At 41.7% G+C, this 24,466-nt stretch overlaps 1 protein-coding gene across 1 annotated transcript in view; it reads left to right on the top strand.

Moving 5' to 3' along the window:
* itga5 (integrin, alpha 5 (fibronectin receptor, alpha polypeptide)) overlaps window positions 1–24,466 on the top strand; it is a 32,744-nt gene that overhangs the window by 5,534 nt on the left and 2,744 nt on the right. Inside the window, exons 2-29 of the mRNA XM_063465089.1 lie at window positions 3,353–3,483; window positions 7,337–7,437; window positions 7,988–8,111; window positions 8,268–8,329; window positions 8,427–8,472; window positions 8,595–8,720; window positions 8,799–8,843; window positions 9,082–9,125; window positions 9,345–9,401; window positions 10,018–10,070; window positions 10,161–10,366; window positions 11,241–11,432; window positions 11,519–11,564; window positions 11,869–11,982; window positions 13,331–13,386; window positions 13,791–13,948; window positions 14,137–14,274; window positions 16,638–16,705; window positions 18,125–18,275; window positions 18,379–18,471; window positions 19,041–19,120; window positions 19,268–19,348; window positions 19,451–19,556; window positions 19,858–20,016; window positions 20,609–20,716; window positions 23,371–23,484; window positions 24,090–24,191; window positions 24,320–24,442. Of these exons, the coding sequence (XP_063321159.1) occupies window positions 3,353–3,483; window positions 7,337–7,437; window positions 7,988–8,111; window positions 8,268–8,329; window positions 8,427–8,472; window positions 8,595–8,720; window positions 8,799–8,843; window positions 9,082–9,125; window positions 9,345–9,401; window positions 10,018–10,070; window positions 10,161–10,366; window positions 11,241–11,432; window positions 11,519–11,564; window positions 11,869–11,982; window positions 13,331–13,386; window positions 13,791–13,948; window positions 14,137–14,274; window positions 16,638–16,705; window positions 18,125–18,275; window positions 18,379–18,471; window positions 19,041–19,120; window positions 19,268–19,348; window positions 19,451–19,556; window positions 19,858–20,016; window positions 20,609–20,716; window positions 23,371–23,484; window positions 24,090–24,191; window positions 24,320–24,442 (2,884 nt within the window). The remainder of the gene's footprint in view (window positions 1–3,352; window positions 3,484–7,336; window positions 7,438–7,987; window positions 8,112–8,267; window positions 8,330–8,426; window positions 8,473–8,594; window positions 8,721–8,798; window positions 8,844–9,081; window positions 9,126–9,344; window positions 9,402–10,017; window positions 10,071–10,160; window positions 10,367–11,240; window positions 11,433–11,518; window positions 11,565–11,868; window positions 11,983–13,330; window positions 13,387–13,790; window positions 13,949–14,136; window positions 14,275–16,637; window positions 16,706–18,124; window positions 18,276–18,378; window positions 18,472–19,040; window positions 19,121–19,267; window positions 19,349–19,450; window positions 19,557–19,857; window positions 20,017–20,608; window positions 20,717–23,370; window positions 23,485–24,089; window positions 24,192–24,319; window positions 24,443–24,466) is intronic.

Here is a 24,466-nt window from a genome sequence, read left to right as displayed (position 1 = left end):
ACGTGTTTTACTTAGGTGTTGCTAAGGTTCAAGGGCCGCTGGTTCTTTTCTCTGGCCCACTTTGTGCACAAGAACCATAGCATTTGTTGAGCCGTGTTTATGACTGCAGATGGTGACTGCAGCCAGCACTGGAGGCTTAAAATGTGATTGTGATTTTTCCCTTTTTGAGCTTAAAGCTTTTTTTTTTTAATAGTGTTCAAGTGACATCAGCCTTGCAGCTGGGTGGAAGACAATTAAATGTGGAATGGGGGGAAAAAATGCTGTGCTGAACGGGAGGGGGGTAACAGAGGAATTTGACTGCTGACAACTTCCCTCTGTAACCTCATCATAAAGCGTATTAGTTACGGCTACGCACAGTTGTGTCACATCAGCAAGTTCCAGCACTCTGTATCACCCTTAATTTCTCAACCCCACATAAAATAGTGGTTGCAGTCTGGCAATTATGGCGTGGTGAAATGTTTTTTTGTCGAATGTCCCCTGATTTCTGACCTTCTAATGAGACAAACCCAGTACTTGGTTACAGTGAAGCTGTTGTTTACACATTCCTTACTTGCAGCCTAAATCGTTTAAACTAGTTTAATTAATGCTTAATTGTCAGCTGGGTGGTGCGCATCATTAGTGGCTGCTGTAAGGCAGTTGGTGGGACATGAAGAAGCCGCTAATGCTTTTCATCTGCTCTGACTTTCCCATTAAAACATTGCTCAAATCTCTTTGTGTGTTGTGAAATTGGCTTGCCATTTGTTCATAGCAGCATGACCAAATGAGCAGACTGATCGGTTTGAGATGATCACATTTTACCTTTTTATTGCCTGTCAGATGGATACTGTACTGCTGTTTTCACTGCACTACAGGTATTATTTGCCTAGTCTCCACTTTAGCCATTGCAGCATTAATGCAGCCCATCTCAGGAGTATCTCTGTTCTTCAGGTGAACAGCTGAGAAATCTTGGCCCTGCCTCTAACTACGTATCTTTCCATGCTCCTACTTTTACCAAGGAATCTGATGAGTCGCACTCAGCAGATTGACGTTTGAGCCTCATTAAATGCTAATTATGCAAAAGCTCTTTCTTTTGAGCATGCAGCTACAAGATAAGGATGGGGAAATGCCAACGAGAAGTTGATAGATCATCCAAAGATAAAGACCCATTAAATGCTAATTCTTCCTGCTTTACTGTGCAGAACTTTGTGTGTGCGCGTCTTTTGCACATCTGCATGTATCAGTGTAAAGTAGTCAAAAAAACTGCCTTCAACTGCCAGCTTGCTGATTAAAGCATGATGTGCTTGTTTGGTTATTTCCTGATTTTTTTTTTTTTCCTCCTCTCTTTGAAAAGCTGCCATGGCCAACTGTGGCTGGACTCTGTTCAGATCTGATTCAACAAAAGATGCTGGGGCTTTGTTTCCTCGGCCTTGTTATTGTGTACATGTTCCTCCAGCTGTGTCATTTATTGCATGCATGTGCTTGCAGATTAATTCTTAAATTATTTTGCCAAAAAATCATTTGCTCATCCTGGTTGTCCGAGAGCATTTGGCTGAAACAAAGGCAACTGTGCTCAATGAACTTTTCTCACATAGGTTTGGAGGACTTGTAAGAGGCACACATGAAGTGTGTGGTCTGCTGGTGAGAAACTTCTGCTACTTCTAAATTCAGGTCTAAATTTAAAGATAGCCAAAGCAAGCTCTCCATCTGTCTTATTGTGAGAATTCATAACTAGGAAATCTTGCTGTGATTTACAATACTGAACATGCGGGTCTTTGCTGCTTTACTGGGATATCCCTGAGTCTGCATATGCAATCAAAAATAAAAGGGTGGGAGACACACAGGTTCTTCCTCTCCAAATTGAATTGGTTTGCTTCTTTTTTCCTCTTCTAACGGGAGTTTCTGCTCTGGATTTGGAACTAGCATTGCACATTCTTATGAGGTACAGGCTACAGTAACAGTGCGACCGTGACCTTCTCTTTGTTCTCCCACATATGTGTTTTCATAACCATAGATGCTGAAAGGATTTCAAAGCTTTGTGCTGACCATCAGTAGACCCTGCCCCACCGCTGTTAGATTTTTTTTTCTCTGTGGTTTTCTGCATCTTAGCATCTACAGTTATGTTCCAGGAGGATTAATTACAGTGGATTACACCGTCCTTGGAATATTCCACCGTTTAACTGCTGTTTGACTCATACTGACTCTCCTGTCTTTTTCTGGACCCTACTGAGTAGTTACCCTTAGGGCCATGATACTAAGTTTAGCCCCAATGTAAACCTTCATGCACTATTGGTAGATCTAGGGCAGGAAAGGGTGTATTCTTCCTGTTTTTAAGCTCCCTGGACACTGTCTGGTCTCATTGGTCCCATGCCTCCTCTACCCACATCAATCCCAACTACTTCTGTGATGCTTGTCAGGTCAAGTGGCTCAGGAATGAGGTAATGGCTAAACCCTTAGGCACATTATCTACTGGATAGGTTTCCCCCCCTAATCTTGCCTAAGGCTTGATTGTCTCAATTTACATAGCACCCCCTTACTGCTTTTATTCTTTTATTTCTGTTTGGAACTCACCTATAACCTCACTATTCTTTCCGTGTCTACTGGTTGCGCCTGTTCACGGGTGACTTGCCTTTCTGTAGTTGTACAGTGTAGCTCCAAGGACACTGATGTTTAGTATCACAGCTGTAGAAACAAGAGAGTGACTCTACTTAGCCTGTCTGCTTTTTTGTTTTCCTTGTGAATCTGGCCCACAGGGGAGCGTGTGTGACCATGCAATTGTTTCCCCTTGTATGTGTCTTACTGTAAACAAAGGGAGTGAATGTGTCTGTCAACATTGCTGCAGCTTGCAGTGGCTGTAGGGGATTATGTAAAACAGTGCTGCAACCTGTTAGGATGTTTAAAAAAACGTGCGCTGGATCATGCTTAAAGCTGTTCAGGTGGGAGGTCTGGAATGCAGTTTTTAATTGAAGTCAGGCTGGAGATGTTTTCACACATGAACTCCCAAAAATGTTGGAAAAATTAGGTTGGGACAGTGTCCGAAAGTTTTCCTTTCTCACATGTAGCTCACAGCAGGAGATGGCTGGCATTTAGCTGTGTTGGAAATATTCTCTTTACTTTAGGTTTGACACCTTAACCTAAAGCAAAGTACCCATGCTGTTCTCATATTGGTGCAACTTCAAATAACAGAAACTTTGTATCAAACTGTGTGGTACATTTGCACTTTCACATGCACCTCTGATTGATTAAAAAAGGGTGTAGCATATGTGTGAAATGACTTTTGAGCTGCAAACCTTAGCAGTGGTTTGATTAAAAAATGTACATTTAAAAATGCTTGGTTATCTGTTAGTCACCCACCCTGTCTGTCTTTTCTTTGCAGTGCAAGTGTGCTGGTTGGAGCCCCCAAGGCTAGCACAAAGCAGTTCAACGTTACAGAGGGAGGGTCTGTATTCTACTGTCCATGGAGCTCCAGTCAAACCGACTGCCACACCATCGAATTTGACCTTGAAGGTAAGTCTTATGACTGATATTTAGACTCTGGGCTTCATTAGCGCCAAAGAAGTTTTATGCTCTTTTCTAGCTTTGCAATTCAAAAGAAATCCTTTTCCACGGGGCCTTGATGCTGCAAATCAGTTCATCTCATCCACTCTCTGAAACAAACAATTTTTTTCTGCCTTCTCCCTCCCTTTATGTCAAATTTCTTCTGTTCAACCATGAGGTTTGATCAGAAGATGTGCTGTGTTTTCAGGCTCAAAGCTGGAGCTGTTTCTCACTGACATCATGCAGAGTTAGAAATGAAAGAAAGAAATTAGCCAAAGTGGAGGCTTTGGAGCTTTTTACTTCATAGAAGGTTATTTGCACAATCCTGCTATCTGTGCAATGCAACTACACTCCCTTTTCCCTTTAACCTGTTTGTTGGGATATATTGTTTGCTCTTAAACTATTCAGTATTGTTGTTTTTCTGCCCATTTTTTTGAGGCAATTAGAGCATTTTCTTTCTGGAAAAGGAATCATTGTTTTACTCCATTGAGTGGTTGTTGGCTACATTAGTTCCTGGACTTTGGGTGTTCCTTTTTTCCTGTTTGTCTTCTCTTCAGGGATAAAAAGATAATGAGGTGTCAAAGAGTTCTTGAAGGGTACTACTTCCTTCCTCCAGATCATGTTTGTGCTGCCTGGCCTCGGGAGGTATACGGAGATAAGCAACCAATAAACAAATAGGTTGGACAAAGAAATATCCTGTTTGTATGACAGGTGAGGTAGACACTACCAGTCTTAACAAAGAGGCTCCAGTTGAGTCAAAATCAAGTAAAGTGGTTTAGAAGAACATGAGGAAGCGTGTGAGGTTGTCTAAAGAGTGGATTCATGTTTCAGTATGTTGACAGAGTGCCCACAAGCCCTGTTTTGCACAATGGATCCAAGGCGAAGTGAAGAAAGAGCAGGTCAAATTATAAACGATGTAGCAAAGACATACTCCTATACAAACACACAAACAGTATGAATCATACATGTAGGAGGACTCCATCACTTCTGGCTTCTTTCCTGGGAAATCAAACTTAGAATTGTTGACCAACTTAAATTTATTCTCCCTAATCGACAAAGTGGAGAAATATTCCACTGCATGTTTCACAAGCTCTTTTTTTTTTATTGGACGCCACTGCTTGGTACCCTTTGCTCCACTATTTTAGCACTGCTTTTCTTGCAACATAAAATGTGTCGTGCAGCCATGGATGCTGGCTAAAGGCCACACGGAGTGATATCATGCACATTCAATGAGCCCTCACGGTCAAGGTTAGTCTCCTGGGCTGTCAGAGTCCTTCATATTTTGAAAATGCTTTGAAAGAGCAGATTAGAGTGCCAGTGCCAGTTCTCACATCTGGATCAGAGTAAAACTGCTGTGCTGTGGAGGAACGCTTAGTCCATGAACATCTGCATGCAAATATGGCTATGACAAGCAGCTGTTACATGAATGACATTTACTGCTGCAATTCATTTACTGCAGCTTTGCCTGTATTTTCTTTGCCAATCATGATAGTAAAGACTAGTGCAGTAAAAAAGACATTTAGTGATTTTTTTTTTCTTTTCCCTAATTTATTCAGTATGAATAATAAAGAAAATGGCTCTAGAGTGTCTTGTATATTCTTGAAACAAAGTGGTGTCAGAGGTCGCCTGTTTCTTGGTGTTTTTGAGCTCTGACCCAGAGGCCACAGAACCTCTTAATTAGCCTAACTAATTGGGTCAAAGTGGCCAGAGACTCCCTCCCATCCACTTCCTCTGCCACTGAGATAAGAGCCTGTCTATTTGAGCGGACACATACAGGATGGGAGGCAGGGAACGAGAGAAAAGAGGAAAGGCCAAGAAACCAGAGACCAGCTCTCTTCTGTCCCCCTCTCGTCTCCTGCTGTCAGTACTCCCACAGGGGCAGCTGATGTGATGAGTGAATTTGGCCATTTGTCTTCTACCTCACTGACACACAGCAAAACACATACACACTTAAAACGAGAGGGTCTGACCACACTAATGGCTCTCCACTCACCCACAGTTCAAAGTAGACAGTGAGTCTATGGAAGCACTCCAGACCTTCACTGCCCCTCTGCTCCCTGGAGAGACTGGCACCACATCACATCAGCACACTGTGCTATCCAGCCTCCCAGGGGGACTTTGGTCGGATCACATCTTGTTGTGGGTCCTTCTCTGGGTTTCCCTTTATCTCCCCTGTGAATCTCCTCTATTTTCATCTTAAAGGAATTCCACATGATTACAGCTGGCTGCCTTCCGTCGCCTCACAGACAACAAAAAGAGCTTTTCATCACTCATTATAGTGACACAGAGCCATGGCTACCACATAAAGACTTTGCTAACCTTGTTTGGGTCCTTACTATGAGGTGCTTCCTTTCTGTCACCCTGCAAGATAACCTGAGCATAGTTAGACAGTAAGAATTACAAGACCACCTTTTTGAATGCTACTCTTGGTTATCTTGGGAAGTTAACGCAAACTAATGCAGATGTTGGTCAGTCTTAAACTTCACCTGGCCGATTAGCATTTGCCTTGACCAAACAAACCCTTCTGTTATGAAAATGTTAAAAAAAAACATACCATGCAGCTAAGGCAGATTAGTTAAAGCAACAAGGAGCTGTTTGAAGTACTGGTTGGGGTTTTGCCCATGCAGCAAAAGCACTTCTTATCACTCTTTTGGACACTTGAATCATAGCAGCCTGCTGCTCGCCCATGATGAATACTGTTAGCAGGAAAGCCCCAGAGATGGAGATTAAGCAGAAATACATTTGGGTTATTAAAAAACTATATTCTCTCTGCTTACTGCTTGGGTGATGGGAGGCATCCACTCCCTGGAAACAGATGGGAGAAGGGGCTGTGCAGTTAAGGAGCCTTGTGGTGAGATAGTGAAAGAAAAATGAATAGGAAAATAGTGATAATGTTGAAACTGACAACAGAGAAGGGGAGAGTGAAGTGGGTGCCTAAATAGAGATGAGTGAGAAGCTGCTGTGAGGAAGCGAGGCCGGAGTGTGTGTGTTTTCCTTGGACCCCAGCCCCCTTGCTGTTTCCACAAAGACATGGCGCAGGCCTTCATCCTCAGCTCCAGGCTGCCTAGTTGGCTGGAAAGAAAGGCTAGGGGAAGACAGGCATGGACAGAGTGAATATAATACACAATTCCTTCCTCACATCCACATGGGTCTTGATCTTTCCCAGTATCTCCCAGTTCTGTTTGACAGACACTAGCGCTGTTCTTTAGAAAGACACCTGTGGTTGCAGAAGTCAATGAATGTGAGTGAATGGGGATTATAAGTGAAGGACTCGTGGAATGGCTGATCTTATACGCACTTCCCCTTACAGATGTCAGCTCCTACACTCATATGAGCGATATGTGTCTTCCTTGCATAATCAATTAGTTGGGATTTCATTCTTTATTGCAGCACAGATGTAGCATCTGTTTTCCAATAAAGTTGTGTTTAAACCTGACTCCCCAGACCATCTGCCGCGTCACCTGCTGCTGTCAGAGCACTAAAGTGGGAGATCAGTGATACTGTCCAGGTGGTCAAATAGAGCAAAGGGTCAGCAGGGTTAAGCCACACCAGTCCAGTCCAAACCTGGCAAAAGCTAACACAACTACTATCTGTAGAACAGTGGCCTAGTAGGAAATAACATTCTTTTCAAGTCTAATCATCTCTGTATGAAGAAAGTGTAACATAATGCATGTTGTCTGCCAGTTTTTACAGATGTTTCCAAGAATCTGGAAGGGAGGGACAGGCAGAATTATGATGCTTGAGGTCCAGCTGAAGGAATGCATGTGTTATCATGCTGCTATAACTCAAAGTCTTTTCTCTCTCTCTTCCTTTATTTCCCCAGGGGATCGCAATGTCTTGCTCAATGACACAAATTACCAAGCTGATTTCAAATCCCACCAATGGTTTGGTGCCACTGTCCGGTCTCATGGTGACACAATTCTGGTAAGGTAGCCTTCAAAGAGATGCATTTAAAATGATAGAATCTTCCTTAAGGGATGAAAACCTCAGCTGTTGCTTTCTGCTGTTAAGATCAGGAATTTCAGACTAGCCTGATGGCCTGATATACGACTGTGAGAAACTGTTTTACTTGAGTGATGACTCACTCTCATGGCTGGGTGATTGCACATATCCTGTGTTAGTTAGAAGTTAGGAGAAATGGTTAGATTATTGCCCATTAAGTTGTTGTCATTCAGGTCCAATTTTCACCCCTAGTCTCAACTCACTGTACTCACAGCCACACACATACACCATGTGACATCAAAGTTTAGCTGCCTGTTGTTTGGTCTGATTGTACGGCTTGTGACCTGGGTTGAGTTACATGGTTACCCCCACACGAGACACTCCACTGACCTCTGCTTGAGACCCATTCTGAGTTCAACGGGGGGGGTTACAACTGGAAAAACATCTCCCACCTAATGGCTCACCCTGTTCATCAACACACTGTTAATCCTCCACTTTTCTTACTTGTCAATCCCACTCCTGTGAACTGCAGGCTTGTGCCCCACTTTACTCATGGAGAACTAAGCAGGATATCCCTCATTCTGATGCTACAGGAAGCTGCTACCTCTCTGTCGAAAACTTCACCAACTTTGTGGAGTATGCTCCTTGTCGTACAGGTAATCATCACCTCTCTTCAAATCTTATTGGCATGGATGCTTTAATATATCAGGATAACACCAATGGTTGTTTCCTGGATTGTTTCTGGATATCATTTGATGATGCTTCACTTATTCTGACAGTAAGTCCTTCATGATACACCTTTTGTCCTTCAGAAATCAGTGGTGAATCAGGACAAGGTTACTGCCAGGGAGGATTCAGTGCCGACTTTACAATGGTAAATGTACATTTTCTGTCAGTGAACCAACACAGGTTTGATGAATAGTTGTATTTTTTCCCACTGAGGTAATTCACAGGTGTTATTTTTTTTTTAGGATGGCAAAGTGGTGCTGGGAGGACCAGGCAGTTATTTCTGGCAAGGTATGTAGGACCTGCATCAATCAAAAGTCAAAAACACAAACCACGCACGCACGCACGCACAAACAGAAATCTCAGTATGTCCTTCCAAGTTTCTTTCTTATCATTATCTTATCTTATTTTAGGTCAAGTGATTTCTGCAGCTAAGGAGGACATTATCAAAGCATACTATCCAGGCTATTTTATTCAGGCGGTGAGTGGCCAGATCCAGACCAAACAGGCCCATTCTTTGAAAGATGACAGCTATCAAGGTAAGCTAATTAAAACTTTTGCTAAATCACATATCGTCATGTACCTGCCACGAAAGCTAATTTTTGTGTTTCCTACAGGCTACTCTGTTGCAGCTGGGGAATTTAGTGGTGATGGGGTAGAAGGTAAGTCAAGAAATCAGGTAGTAGACACTGCCAGCATTAGGTGAGGTTGACGAATCGTGAAACATTTAAAGACATTTACAGAGCAACATGAATGTTATAGTTGTAGTAAGATAAACATAAATCACTTACAATATTTTACATAATTATTGAGCTGGAAATGTCTTCACTAAATTCTGTTATCCTCTGACTGGGCTTTAACTGTATTTTTCCCACTTTAAATCTTTGCTTTGTCTCACAGATTTTGTTGCTGGGGTTCCAAAAGGACACATGCTTTATGGTTCGGTAAGATCGCTTAATCATCACTCTCATTTTGGCTTTCATTTAAGCGCTTTTAGAATGGGAAGCCTGGGATTTATACTTGGGAATGATACAAGAAAGAAAACAACCTTAGCGATATTGTCACAGTGGGGATTATTTTTGCAGTGAATTCCTTTCCATGGATCGTGCTTATATTAGACCCTATAAAAAGAAAGTTCACCATATGTGCTTGCTGTGTTGCAGGTGTCTATTCTGAACGGTACAGATCTGACAAACATGACTGAGTACACTGGAGAGCAGGTGAGTCCAAAAACTCCCACCTGAGCCAACTACAGAAAGTTCTGTAATGCTCCACTTCCTCTGTGTTTTTATTGCTCAGCTCCCCACGAGAGCTCTTAATTTGTTGATTCATAGTAAGCATAAATAATTTCCTCTACTGCAAACCACAATAGAGACAAAAATCTAGCAAACACAATACTGCAAAGCTCAGTTCTTGGGGGGAAAGTGCAGTTGCAATTTGTGCAAATGGTTCTGGGAATAGAAAAGCAATCAACTTATTTCAACACTGGTGATTGACTCAGCTGAACAAACATAATCACAAGCGAATTTGCATACACTCCGGCAATTGAGACTGCTTTTGCAGTGCTTTGTAGACTGAAAATCGTGACAGAAACTGAACGAGAAATGGAACCGACAGGCCTTCACTGGACCCAACCTGTAAAACCCATCAAGCCTTTGTGATTTCTTGAGGCTTTATGATTTTTTTTGTTCTAGCAACAGAGAAAACACGCCTGAAGTTTAGTTTAACAGTGCGAGGGTTTGGGATTTTGGACTGCTTAAACTTTAATCATGGCTTCTGTTGATGTGATGTTTAAAGTCATGGAAACACCTTTTCTTTTTTGTTTTTTTTAAATAGATGGGCTCATATTTTGGGTATGCGGTGGCCACAACTGACATTAACAGTGATGGGTGAGTAGTAGCTGTCTGTGTGTCTTTCTTTTATTTTTCAGTGTATCTGACTTTAAATTCTTTTTTGTGATTTTCCTGTTTTGTCTGCAGGATGGTTGACCTGCTGGTGGGAGCTCCCATGCTCATGGTCCGAAGTTCTCATGGACGCCTGGAAGAGATGGGCCAAGTCTACGTTTATCTCCAGCGTAGCCCCTTGAAACTAGAGTCCCGCCTACCTCTAACAGGCACTCAGGTGTTTGGGAGATTTGGCAGCACCATTGCACCATTGGGAGATCTGAACTTGGATGGTTTCAATGGTAAGAATATGGAATTATAATATGGTAGGACAGAAATTGGTAATGTGGGGAAATGATATATATAAGGCAACAATTTAAAAGAAGGAAATTTAGTAACAATCTATTATGATGCTACTTTTTTCTCATTACACTTTCAGAGAATGCTTGTGTGCTTTGTTATAATATCGAAGATTACGCTATAACACAATGGCACTCTGTATAAATGTGCTTGCTTGAACCACTTATGGTCTCTAAAGAATGAAGCCGAATAGCTTTGGTGACTTCAACAATATTTATAGCCTACAATATATTTCACTTTATAAATGAACCAAACTAGAATACTAATAATGCTAAACCTAAAGACTGTTATGGATGGTAACTAAGTGTTTAGCTTAAAATATAAAACAGTTATTGGTTATGAACCTTAAGTGTTGCTGCTTATGTCACAATATAAGGCATATAGTCAATAAATGATATAGTATATACAATGATGAGTATATCAAGTGATCTTGGTATAAGAGGATGAACATGAGAGCTGATCAGCTAGGATTCAGTTTTAGCTTTAATCACAGAAATGGACCGGAAGTTTCATTCCTACATAACTGGAAATTATGTAGATCACACAGAGCATCATCACATAGGTTGGCTGCTAAATGCCCCAGTGTCCTTATGTCAAAGAAAAAAAGTTTTGCATCTTAAGTGGCTTCTTTGTGCAATTTCAAAACATTAGCAACGCTTTGTAGAGCAAAGCAATCTACACAGGCTATTTAAGTAAAGCATGTGCATTAATTTTGTAGTGAAAAACAGCTGAAACTGTAAATAAAGTGCTCTGTGATTTTTAGTTTCTTTCTCTAAATTTAAACGGTAATATAAGTTAACTTTTTTCCCCTGCAAGATGTGGCTATCAGCTGTCCATTTGGAGGAGAGGATCAGCAAGGACTGGTCTATATTTATAATGGATACTCAGAAGGACTCAGACAAAAGCCATCTCAGGTGATTAGGGGACAGTGGGCTGCAGGGACTATTCCTGCCAGCTTTGGATTTGCCCTCAGAGGTGCTAAGGACCTGGACATGAACGGATACCCAGGTAAGTGAGGATGAAATTTGTAATGAGCATCATTAACGTTTTATATTTTTATTGTGTGTTTAATTTATCTTTCTTAATTTCCTCAGATCTCATTGTTGGAGCTTTTGGTATTAATAAGGCTATCCTATATAGGTATGTTTTATTTTTATGTATGTTTTTGCTTGATTGAAAAGTCAAATTCCAAAATTAAGTCTGGGGGAAAAAAAAGCATGGCTGTGTTCATCTGTCTGGTGTACCAAGATAAATGTTTGGTCACTCTACAGATATAGTGTAAAAACAAAACAAAAGGAAAGACAGAGAAATAGAGTTTCCAAAATCTGAAGCTAATCTATAATGAAGCTAATCTATAATGAAGCTAATCTATAAAGCACTTAAAGTGGAAACTGTAATATCTGATGACTGTGTCTTCAATCAGCATTCTTGTTGTTGTCTACAGATCCCGCCCGATAGTCAACACCAGTGCCTCTCTGACAGTTTCCCCCACCATGATTAATCCTGAGGAGAAGAACTGCATTCTCACCACTGGAAACTCTAGCATTCCCGTTTCCTGGTGAGTATTCAGACGGTCCAGAATTACAGAACACTCTGTTTCCTGCAGCTCTTCACTTTTGGTATTTATTTGACCCAACTGCAGAGACATGGGCTTCCCCATTTCCCCCATGCATAAACATTTCTATCATAATAGGAAGTTTTGATAAAGAATATCCTTTACACAGTGGTGGTATTCTGAGGACTGCTCTTATCTGACCTATTTTCAGAGTGTCTTCATATCACACGCTTTATTTTGTGGAGTGGAGAGAGAAAAAAAAGTTGAATAGCAGCATTGTTTGCAGTTTTCAGCCTGCTCTAACTGTGCAAAGTATCCAGCTCCCCCCAAAAAAAAGAGAAAAAAAAAGAAAAACCCTAGAGGAAGCAGACCACGGTAGCTTGCTGCTCGACACGGTTGACACTGTGCTCCTGTTTCAGCTTTTCCCCCTCTTCTCTACACGCTGATCCATAAAGGAAACTGTTGTATACACATATGTCTTGATTGTGCTACGTTGCCTGGTGATGGGGAGATTTTGGTGATCGGGGGGAGGAGAGCGGAGGAAATAATGGGAGGGGAGGGGCTGGAAGGTTTTTGCAGTTGCTTTGAATGAGATATTGTTTGGTGGTGAAACACAGCTGGGAAACATCAGGACACGTAGACTCCTGTGAGCGTGCGCACACAGTTGTGCTGAAAAGGGCAGACACAGGAGCATTCATATGAAGTTATTGCTACTCTTCAAAAGGAGGCTTTGCACTTTCTCTGTCTTTTGCTCTCATTTTTCACCTCTCTTCCTGTTACTTTGCTTTTTTTTCGGTAAAGCTCATCCATCTTTCTTTTCTCTTTTGCATTATTTTTTTTCTGTGACTCTTTCAAGGGGTTACTAGTGAAGGGGCTGGGGGTTTTGGGGTTGCAGACTTGGACAGCGGTGGCATGTTGTGTGGCTGATGTCATGGGAGAGAGCTACAGGCTTATATAGACAGCCACTCACTGGTCAGCACTGAAACCTGAGTCGTTGCTCAATTTCACCCTTCTTAACTCTGCTATTTCTTTGTGTGTGGGGAGGGCTGCGGGTGGAAAGCGGAGACACACTGATTTATCAGCCTGGCCGGCAAAAGTAGTTTTATGCCAGCCTATCTCCAAACATGTGTGGTTTTTGTCACAATATTCACTGAAAGCTCAGTGTGCTCCACGCCTTGTAATGTGAACCATGTAATGAGCTGACACACACAAAAAAAGTCACCCATGAGAGAAGGCGAGAGAACAAGGGAGGGCATGTGAGGTGTCTTATGTGTACAGTATTTAAACTGAGTCTCTGCCATTAATGGATATGCTTCTCTCATCATGTCCTTGTCCTTTCTTCCCAAAACAGTGTCAACCTGAGTTTCTGCATATCTGCTGATGGGAAGCACCTTCCAAAGAACTTAGGTGAGCCAATTTTCCACATCTGCATTTTATTACAAGCAAGGAAACTGTCAAATAGCCACCAGTGGTAATGTTTTAAATCCATAACAGTCTGTAGGTTAAAGTGTTTTGGCAGCTAATGCAGATTTTCAGACTTTGTCATGACAAAAAGGGAGTGCAGCATGCCAAATGTCCTTTGTGATCCACCTTGAGTGATCTGTCCTCTTCTGTCCTCAACATTTTTTCTCGTTACCTCTTAGTTATCATCTCTTATTAGTCCCCCTCAGTACACAATTGCCCTATGTGCCATTGACTATGTTGTGTGTATTTCAGAGTATTTATGGAGGTCTTTTTCAGACCTGTCACTTTGTGACTCTAGAACATTCATCACACCATGAATGGTCATTTGTGTGTGTTATGCGTTCCAGATTTCCAGGTGGAGGTGCAGCTTGATAGTCATAAGCACAAGCAGAAAGGTGCAGTGAAGAGGGCTCTGTTCTTGGATTCCCAGCAGCCTTTGCTCCCGATGACTGTGAGGTTGAGCCACGGAGAGCAAGTGTGCCAGCATAAAAGGATCTACCTAAGAGTATGTCCTCTCTTTCTCTAACAAAAAATGACATTTAAGTCTGTGGAATGCTTAGAATAATTATTGAAAAACTGCATATAAGTGAAGTGTAACTAATAGCTGTAGTCATTTTATAGTTGTTTCTGTGTCACTTTTGAACAGCCAAATTGCACAGTGGTATGACACAAAATGTGTTTTTCTCACTGTAGGATGAGAAGGAGTTCAGAGATAAACTCTCCTCTATTTATGTGGCCTTGAACTTCAGCTTGGACCCAAAAGCTGCAGCTGACTCCCACGGCCTGCGGCCCATCCTCAACTATCAGACCACACACGTAATTGAGCAAAAGGTACTTTGACGTGAACTACACTTCTATCAGCTAAGTTAATTAACCCGGGTATCTACAGAGCTGTTTAAATTATTATATAGTAACTTCACTAATAATCTGCATGTGCGACTGAGATTCCTTCGACTCATTCTCTCTGATCTCTCGATAGCACTTTCCGCCATCATTCAGTAATCACTGGCCAACTCCTTACTGACTCTTCTGTTCATGATGAAAGTGTGAATCTTTTCTTTGTTCTTTAAATTCAAAATTACTCGGCTGGGAAGAGATCCAGGGTGTCTGGAAAGTTGTTTTCAAAATGAAAATGTGAGACACATGTACAGTGGCGTGTTTCCTTGTCCCAGCAGGAGTAGCTCTTGGCCTGCTTAGCTACTGAGGTGAGTGTTTTCAGAGCTGCAGGCACAGAAGGATGGTCAATATTTCAGGGAGGGGCACGGTCAGAATGTTAGCCCCTCTGGTTGAAGTGTCTCAGCATTTCTACATGAAGGCATCTTTTCAGCTGTGGCACAGCATGCACCATATGTTTAATTCAGCAACAGCCACCAGATTGGAGCATTAGGGGAATAGCAATCAGTCTAGTTTGATCTCCATCTCTTTCTTTTTGGTTCTCTACCCTTGTGTGTTTCTATCTTTTTTTCCTTTTGGACCTTTTCACTGCTGTTTTTCTTTCCTAAATATCAAAGCTTTTGGGCCTCCAACAGATGTGGTCTACTGCTGAACCAAGACCTTGAGACAAGCCTGAGAGAAAGGATTAGCCGTAAACCTGAATCCGTTCTTTGAATGTGTAAAAGCAGAGTGGGAGTGGTGTCAGACTGCCAACAGATTTAATTAATTTTGCTTTACTCTGTATGAATATAACGGCATATAAACAGAGTATGGTGACTATTATACTACACCCTTGGCCTAGAATAGATACATGATGCCCTCTTGATTTCCACATATGCTTTGAGAATGTGTGGTAGGCGATATAACAGTTCATAGACTCTGCCAAGTTCGTACTGTCTCAAAGCTGGAGTGCGAATGAAAGGCAGCTGATGCGCCGAGCGCAGTCTCACTCTCTCATCCTAACATTTTCCACATGTATCTGTGAAGATTTGTGGCATTATGATGGATCTATTAATTGCTATCGCATCGCTCGTCTTGCACATAGCATGCATTTGTACGCATGCCAGTAAAGATTCAAGTTGCAGCCACCTTTGTAGAACTTGGAACTGGCTGAAATTGTGAATGAATGCCCTCCTTGTTCTTAAAACAAAATCATCTGACCAATTGAATATGATTTTGATGAATGTGCTCCAGTCATATTGCCAAGGTTGTGTTTTGTTTTTACCAAATGATACTTGGCCTCATTATGTCACATGCTGATGTCAGTGTTCATGTTGTTTAAGTACAGTGATGATGATACGAATGTTGTTTTCCTGCCCCAAACAGACATATGAGCTGGGGTGCACGTGCGGCCAAGTTAGCATGGTGGTTACCATGGTGTGCATAATTAGAGCTCCTAGATGGTGTAATGACAAGGGGGGTTTCTTGGCTCTCTCTAATCTTCTCCTGTATTTCTATTTATTGTCTTTATCGTCATGAACATCATCACACTGTCATAGTCGCGGCGAGATGCAATTTAGCAATCCACAGGGCTTTCCCTGCCACACGTTCAGCGGTCATCCACTTATCCGGCAGTGTTTCTGCTCCTTTCTTGTCTTTCCCTCCACTGTAATCTCTGAACCATCCCTCCTGCTGTCAGGTCAACAGAGATATCTTATGTCTCAGCAAGTTCCTTTAGGCTGTAGGTTTCTCCCTTTACATTTGATCATGCTCCACAGTGGTGTAGTGTGTGGTGAAAGCGCGGTTTACCACATAGCGCTGTGATGTGGGACACTGGTTAGAGTTGGGAGCTGGCTGCTTTGTGCTCAGCTCCATAGGAGTATCTTCTTTTGTACGGGCTCTGATCTGCACCCTGTTTATAATCTCCCCCCGTTTTACATTGCAAACAGAAAGCACGTGCGTGCCTGGACAGCTGGCTCATCAGGCTGTCTGTTCCTGTCATGACCTCACTGAGGCAGTTATTGTCTCTGTGTTTTTAGCTGTCTGATGTGTAGTGATGATCTCTTGTAAATAAGAGGGGTTGCAGTCCAGGTGTGTGTGCATCTTGGGTGGTGGTCCAGAGACAGGTGGTGGAATATATTAGTCATACTGCATGTTGCATCTTGCTACACTCATCTTGTTCTCTTCCTTAAACAGATCTTGTGATTTATCTTGTGTACCTAATTCTCTTCACGTGTAGAATAAGTGTCACAACCTACTGTGTGATGTTGGCCTGCACCCCTATATTCAAACTTTTATCATCTTCAATTTGTATCTTCTAGGCACAGATTCTGTTGGACTGTGGAGAGGACAACATCTGTGTTCCTGACTTGAAGCTGGCTGTTAGCGGGTGAGTCTTTTTCCTTAGCTGTTTCTAAAAATCCCAGAGCATATAGGTTTTAGAAAATAGATTAAAATTCAATGGATATTACACAGTGAACCCTGAACAGGATTACAGACACTGAAATTTTCGCCTCCGCTATGCAAAAAGAGACCCTAAAGCATAAAAACAGCTGTTGTTCTTGTTCTCTACTTTTTGTTTAGTTTAACAAACCACAGTGTGAGTGTTAATAGCTACAATTTTGCAGTACAGTAGGGGCACCATTCGTTAAAAACAAAACAAAGCAAGAAATAGCTCAGCTCCACAGGTGCTGTGACAAACGCTAAAGGGGGAAAGACAGAAAAGATGAAAGGAATCTGTTTGCAAGAGGCCCAACCCTGTCTTCATCACCATCCCCGCTACACTTTGATTCCAGAAATCTGTTAGCAGTTTTCTCAAAAATAACTGCCTCCCTGATGCTCCCTTCTCTGCTCTGTCATTTTGATTTCACATTCCTATATTTATCTACCATCTGACCCCATTTTCCCAATGTATAACTTATCTATTACATATGGAACAACCTGCTGGGATTCTGCTGCGCCCCATCCGATAGAAACCCAGACGTAAAAAGTGTGATTAGCGCAATTAAAATAATACTTTGTTGATTTTCGTCTGCTCTGCAGTAAATTATGGCAGCCTAATAGTTGTTGGAGGGGGTGATCAGATGGTCATGATTTAGTGGAATTTCAGAGAAAAAAGTATCCAACATTTGTACGATGTTTTTTTTTTCTATTCCGCTGCCAAATCACATAACCTGTTAGACCAAGGGTCCCTCAGGGAAGTCTTAGGGTTTTGTGGTGTTTTCTAATTTTGAGGCTTTGTTTGCTTTAAAAAGTGCCATGTCAGTTAAAATCAGGCCCCAGCTGAATCTTTGGCCAGCAGAGGATCGGCTTTATAACTCGTCTCCCTTTTGCTGTCTCTTGCTTTTATGAGAATAGACTTTAATTAAAAGTGCCCTTGTGGCCCTTCCTGTGGAATTTCTCTTTGTGCCTAGCTTTGGAGGAAGGTGTAGGGAGTGAGAAAAAGCAATAAATGGGAGATGTTTTATAATGCTGCGCCTTTTATATGTCTTTAATATCACATGGGGAAAAAAATTATGTAAAGTGGGCTATTTTGAGATTAATCTAATTGTTGCATTTTTGCAGCCAGGTTCTAAATAAAATAGATCTTATAAGCACAGTGCATGCAGTTATATTAGTTTTATTAGAGCAATTTGCAATTTATTGCCTGTTCCACTGCCAGCAAATGGGAACAAAGAATGGCCTTGTTTACTTGGAAAACAACTTAATCCATGTTTATTTATGGAGGTATTTATCTAGTGACCCAACTAATCATTTGGGGGTTTTTTTGTTTTGTATTTTTTTTCCTTTTTTTTTCTTGGGTCCTCAGTGACAGGAAGGAAGTCTACCTTGGTGATGACAACTCGCTGACCTTGACATTCAATGCCAGGAATGAGGGTGAGGGAGGGGCGTATGAAGCAGACCTGTATGTGGTGCTGCCCCCTGAAGCTGACTACATTGGCATTGCCCGCAATAATGAGGTGAATAGAAAAAATCAAACTTACACCCTGATTTTGGGACTATTGGGACTTTAATCTTTTTTTTTGATGATTTTCTTTCGATGTGGTCTGTCCTCTTTTCCAGACCTTGACCCAGCTGACTTGCAGCTATGAGACGGAGAACCAGACCCGATACCTCAGCTGTGATTTGGGGAACCCAATGAAGTCGGGCACCAATGTAGGAGCAATGTTGTCTTTTGGCTGTCTTTCTCTTTTAGCTCAGTGCTTAAGAAGTTTAAGTGTTGTGGCACAAACAAGGTTGTTTGTTTGCTTGTTTTGTTTACATAGGACATATAAATAGTATCTGAAATTTAATGTATCAGTTATCAGTTCATAGAAACTAAAAAAGGAAGTGATGCGATCTTCATTTTGGGTGTGGACAGCACAGGAAAAGTCAACGTGTGTCAGGAAATGGTGTGGCAGGAAGTACAGGCTACATTTGTTCTATTGGTTCCCTTTTTTTATTGATTGAGTCACAAGTCAGCATGTTTTTAATAGGTTCGCGGTGCAAGACAGTTGGCTACATGTTAACTCAAAGTGACAAAACGACTTCTTTATTGTAAATGGATCTGAAATGACCCCTTAATAATGTGCAGCACAGGAACAAGAAGTCACATTTTTGTGCTGCTACATGCTCAAACAGTCAGTCAGTAATTTTAGATAGGGTCTATTTCTTTCCTTTTCTCTGTTACTTGTAATGAGAAAAAATTCAGAGGATGTTAATATGTCTGAACTTCCTTTCCTTAGCTCTGGGCAGGCCTACGTTTCAAAGTGCCGCGGCTGAAGGACACACACAAAACGATTCAGTTCGAGGCGCAAATCCGCAGGTACAATTTCATGTGATCACCAACACAGGAAAAAATAGAAAAAGTGTACACAATATCAACTACTTCTGATTTAATAGTACTGATTTTCACAACTCTCAAATGACATCAGCTAATCAGATCTTTTTTTTCCATTCTCTGTTTCCACAGTAAAAATGAGAATAATTCCCATAGTGAGGTTGTAGCCTGCAAGCTGGAGGTGATTGTTAAGGCTGATGTCATTCTACAGGGGTGAGCTGAGTGTTAGAATTCCCCCATTCGTACTTTTGTGAATTCATTAAATCCCTAGTGCCTCCCTCCACATACTCTCATACCCCTCCTTCCCATTTTAAGTGTGTCTCGACCAGATAAGGTCTTCTTTCCGCCGGCCAACTGGAAACTGACCAAAAATTACAACGTGGAGGTGGACGTTGGGCCTGCCGTGGAACACATCTATGAGGTAATCAATGTTAGCTGTGCAAGCTCAGTGGGGTTGAGCAGATTGGGTTGAAAGCAGAAATTATAGTTCAAAAAGAAAGAAGTCTTTCTAGAGCAGCAGAGGAGGAAAACCAGATCACACGGTGGGATTTACGCCAGTGCAGATCCATGGATTTGTAGATTTAAAAAAAGTACACCAGATATTAATATTTCAGCATGGGAAAGAAACTGCTTGGAGAAAGAAATGAAAAACTTAAGGGGACTCTTATAGTTTTTTTAATGTTTGATATAGTAAAATGTTTCTTTTTCACTCCTTTTTCCAGCTTGTGAACAATGGCCCTAGTAGGATCAGCCACACCCTACTTGAGCTGCGCTGCCCTTTCCGTGTCCAAGGTCAAACTCTCCTTTACCCTCTGGAGTTCTCCACTGAAGGCCCCATTAACTGCACAGCTGACAAAAACATGAACCACCGAAACCTCAAAGTGAGTGACATTCAGATGAACACCTCTCAGGGTCAAATGAGGCAAAGTCAGAGAGTGAAGATCTCCCATCATTTCCCAGTGTGATTCCCAACGGTTGGCCCACACCCACCTTCTCCACCCTGAATCTCGACTCCACCCAGGACACTTTCCCCACCACTGCTTTGAAGTTCAAACTCTTCCCTATGCTCAGCACAGCTTGATGAACCACCTCACCCAGCAACACACTCATTCATCTACAACACCCCCTTATACTAAGTTGTAACTTGGGGATTTTGTGGGCAAAACGTTTTAGTGTGGTTGTTTGTGTTTACATGTGACGTTTGACAGATGTTGAGCAGAGCTGTGAGTGGTCATCTGTCTTAGCTGTGATCTAATGTTTTCCCCCCCCCTAGTGAATTGCTAAGTGTGGTGTATTTCCATGGGAATCCATAAGGAGTAGAGCTCACATGCTTCTGATTAATGACAAAAAGCCTCAGGGTCATGCTAACATTAGGTCTTATATTGACAGAAAGGGTGGTGCACTTTTCTGCCTAGTGAGGTCAGTATCTGTGTTGTTCTAATGGGTGGCTGGTGTGTTTCTGTTTTCCTTTAGCTCCAGCGCTCATCCACGGAATCACCTATTCTGGCGCTAAAGGGCCATGAGCATCGCCTCGAGAGGAGGGACGTCCACAAGAATCAGCTTGCTCATTTGACTAACCTGGTAAGGCATTTCGAGGGAAATTGTCACATTCTGTAAGAGCAACATGTTTTATGCATGAATGAACTCTGTCAGACAAAAAGGTGGAGTCTAGCAGTCGGTGACTGATTGTGATAGTGTCTTTAAAGCAAAGGAATGACAAGCTTTAGTTTGTAGTTTGGAGTAAATATGATTATGAAAGTAAATGCATTTTTGCACCACACATAAACTTATATTTGAAACTATAGATTTGATGCTTTTTTGTGTATAAATGCGACCCTGTTTTGGTGACACTGGCCCTGCTCCTACATTAGGCTCTGGGGACGGGAAATTAGGTTGTGATGTTGTTAAAAGGGAGGGGTCAGAGGCCACAGGCTTGTCCCATTGTGGTGATTAACATTAAAGAGCCTTTAGTAGTGGTGGGGAAAAGGCATGGGAGGCTTTTTGACTGTGACGCACTGCTTAGTTCACAGACTTGTCTCTAATTTTTGGCTCTGGGTGTTATAAGCCTGCTCAGCCCCCACACACTGGTCCTATTGATCCACCCAGCTGTAGGTAGCTGCTCTATCTCCCTCTGTCTGTGGATACCTGCCTCTACCAAAGAAGTCTTTGTTTCTGTGCCCGTCTCTCCTAACTGTGGTCGTTTATCAAGCATGTCCAATGACACTCCAGTATGAAGCAGCCCTTTCTCCTGTTTCTCTTGTGTCTGCACTTTTTCCTTATGCCTGAGAGAATAGACATCTCCATTCAGCGTGAGTCTTGATCAGCGTGCATTACTGTTTTGTGGTAAGAAAAGGTGAGATGGTGAGAATTGTAGATGACCTGTTTAGTTTTTGAAGGGCTGGCTTTAACTGCACCAAAACTCAAAAGACTTCCAAATTACTTTGATTTGTTTAAAATGGCCTCACTTTCATTGTGTTGTGGGACATGCAACATTCAGTGGCACTGAATGGGGCGCTCTTTGAAGATAATAGTGGTAGATCTTATTGTTCTAGCACATGTAATACATTTGAAACCACTTTACAGACTTTTCTGCTTGCTAAAAGCAGGATGTCTTGGTTCAAAGATACCAGACGACTGGGGCTTTTCTGTGCATGTCCTCTTTGTGCTTGTGTGGGCTCTCTCTGGGCACTCCAGCTTCCTCCCACAGTCCAAAGACCTGCATGTTAGGTTAATTGGTGACTCTAAATTGTCCGTAGATGTGAATGTGAGCATGAATGATTGCCTGTTTCTCTGTGTTAGCCTTTCGAAGGACTGCAAGCCTGTCCAGAGTGTACCCCGCCTCTTGTCTTATGACAGCTGGGATAGGCTCCAGCCGCCTCGCTACCCTGAATTGGACAAGCTGCTAAGAAAATGGAAGGATGGAAAAAATTTGTAGGCTAATAATGGCCGAGTGCTTTACACGCATGTTTAAGGCCTTTAAAACCTCATGGGTTTACCAAGTTGGGACACCTGGCAGATGTTTATCTTTATCAGGGGCTGGACCAAAGTCCTCTTTATTAACAATCTATTAACATACTGACTGTAGACTTGTGTGCGTATTAGTCTTAATTCTGTCCTTATTAATGATGAATGACTGCCATATTTATTAACCAGCAATGGTAACTGTCAGCTTCAAGATTAACTAATTATAAATCTAACATCAAGCATGTCATATATGAAAAAGGGCTTCCATGTATTTAATGGTTCTGTTATGTTTTACCTTGCCAAATGCTCTCATTATCTTACTTGAAATATGGCTGCAGTTAACAGTAGTTTTATCTGATCAACACTCTGATTCAAAACCACCTAATTTATTATAGCACCATTCAAGCGTAATTGTAAAACTTTACAGACCGCTTCCGTACAGAAGCTGTGTTTTCAAGCTCAACTGTCATTTTATTAAGGATCCATGCCTCCATGATCCAGCTCTTGACCACATAATCCTGCCAGTGAGGATATATGTGGGAACTGAGTCTGAGGCATCTTTGGCATTCGACCATGTGCATGTCATTTTCACAAACCTTTGAGGCCCTGCTGCCCTTGGGCATCAAGCATGACTACCGAACGGAAGCAGACTGATATGCTCTCTGTCTGAATAATTATTAAGTCTGTCTAAGACTGAGCCTAAAGGACCTAGGCGGGTACCCTCTTCTCCTACTTTTGCCCTTCTCTGTGTAATAAGTAAACTAATGTGTTCCCGCAGGAAACCCGCCAAAACCTCTCGGTCTAGGGGTGGTCTGGCTACAGTACCAGCTTTAAAACAGAGTGTGCGCATGTTTTAAAATGTTAAATGTATCAAGCTGCACTACGGGGATCTAATTAAGATTGTGTACTCTACAGTCTTGAGAAAAATGGGCTGGTTTTAGTGGTTGGGCAATAATGTGGCGAGTGGTGCATGCTGCATTTTTACAGTCTCATGACATTCCTTCAATCTAATTCGAAGCAGGCGTGCAATAGGGATCATAACATTGGGTTCTTTGTTATATTTGTATATTTGTTCCACCGGCTTTTATTTATCTGTTCTACTAGTTTTTAGATTTGCTTTAATGACTTCCACTTGAATTTAGGCTCTGTCATATTATTTAAGTTTAGTGGGAATAACATTTTTTTAGATGCTATTCTCGCACAAAATGGCTTGAAATGTATTTAACATTGCAAACCGCATCATAATGATGGCATTCTCTCTGTTTGCACAGAACTGCTCTACTGTGGACTGCTGGAAAGTTGAATGCAATGTGGGTCTTCTGCAGAAGGGGACTACAGCTATCCTTAAAATGCGATCCCGTGTCTGGGCTGAGACCTTCACTGAGGTTTGTGGGGGAAGAACCTTGCCATACAAACTCCCCACACACATACTGTACATTTTACATATCTTCCAAACATAAGACAAAATACAGTGATACATTGATCTTCGCCTACCGCTGTATATTTTCTCATGTCAGGCTCTGGCAGGAAGTAAGAAGCCATTTTTATTAAAACGTTATTAAAACAACACTGAGACTCGACCTCAAATGTGCTGCTAGGAAAGGCAGATAGTTGGAGTTGTCAGTAAGTCATGTTTGGTTGTGATCAATTTGTACTCAGCAGCAGTTCTAAATCAGTTAACAGTATTGCCAGTTACACATATTTGCCTAAACAAATGAGACAACAGTTGCTTTCTGAGGATGCAGTTTGCTCCACACTGGTGTTCATACTGTAGCTTCTACCAGTGTTTGTCATGTCTAAAATACACAGTTTATTTCCCATCTATGTGGTATGTACTGAAAATTTAATATTTGGTTATCACAGCTTCTCATAGGGTAGGTATGCTAAAGGGTTTTTCGTAGGGAGATGCACATGGTCAATGTCGCCACCTAGTGTATGACTAGTATATTGTATGCATTTTGAATGTAATTTGTAATATTTTCTTCTTCAGAGAGCTTATAAGCAATATGTGCTGGAGTGCCTGGCAGAATACCGTGTGAAGAAGATGCCATATGCAATCCAGCCTAAACTTTTTCCCAGTGGAAATAAAAAGGTATTTAATGTGTTTATTAAGTTATTCAATTTATTATAACTTGTTCATCTCACACAAATCTATATTTTTAGTACATATTTTTGTATTGTTGTAGTTTGGATGAAGACGTCTTGTCTTGTCATCCTCAGGTGGTGACTCCAGTGGTTTGGAACAAGCCGGATATCGAGAACTCAGTTCCACTGTGGATCATCATCTTGGCTATTCTGGCTGGTTTACTGCTTCTGGCTCTTCTCATATACATCTTATACAGAGTGAGTACTGCTGTGATATAAAAG

This window comes from Pelmatolapia mariae, linkage group LG20, assembly GCF_036321145.2.
Source record: "Pelmatolapia mariae isolate MD_Pm_ZW linkage group LG20, Pm_UMD_F_2, whole genome shotgun sequence".
Taxonomy (NCBI): domain Eukaryota; kingdom Metazoa; phylum Chordata; class Actinopteri; order Cichliformes; family Cichlidae; genus Pelmatolapia; species Pelmatolapia mariae.
Note: the sequence above shows the minus strand (reverse complement) of the source record. Positions and strands in the feature narration are given on the sequence as shown.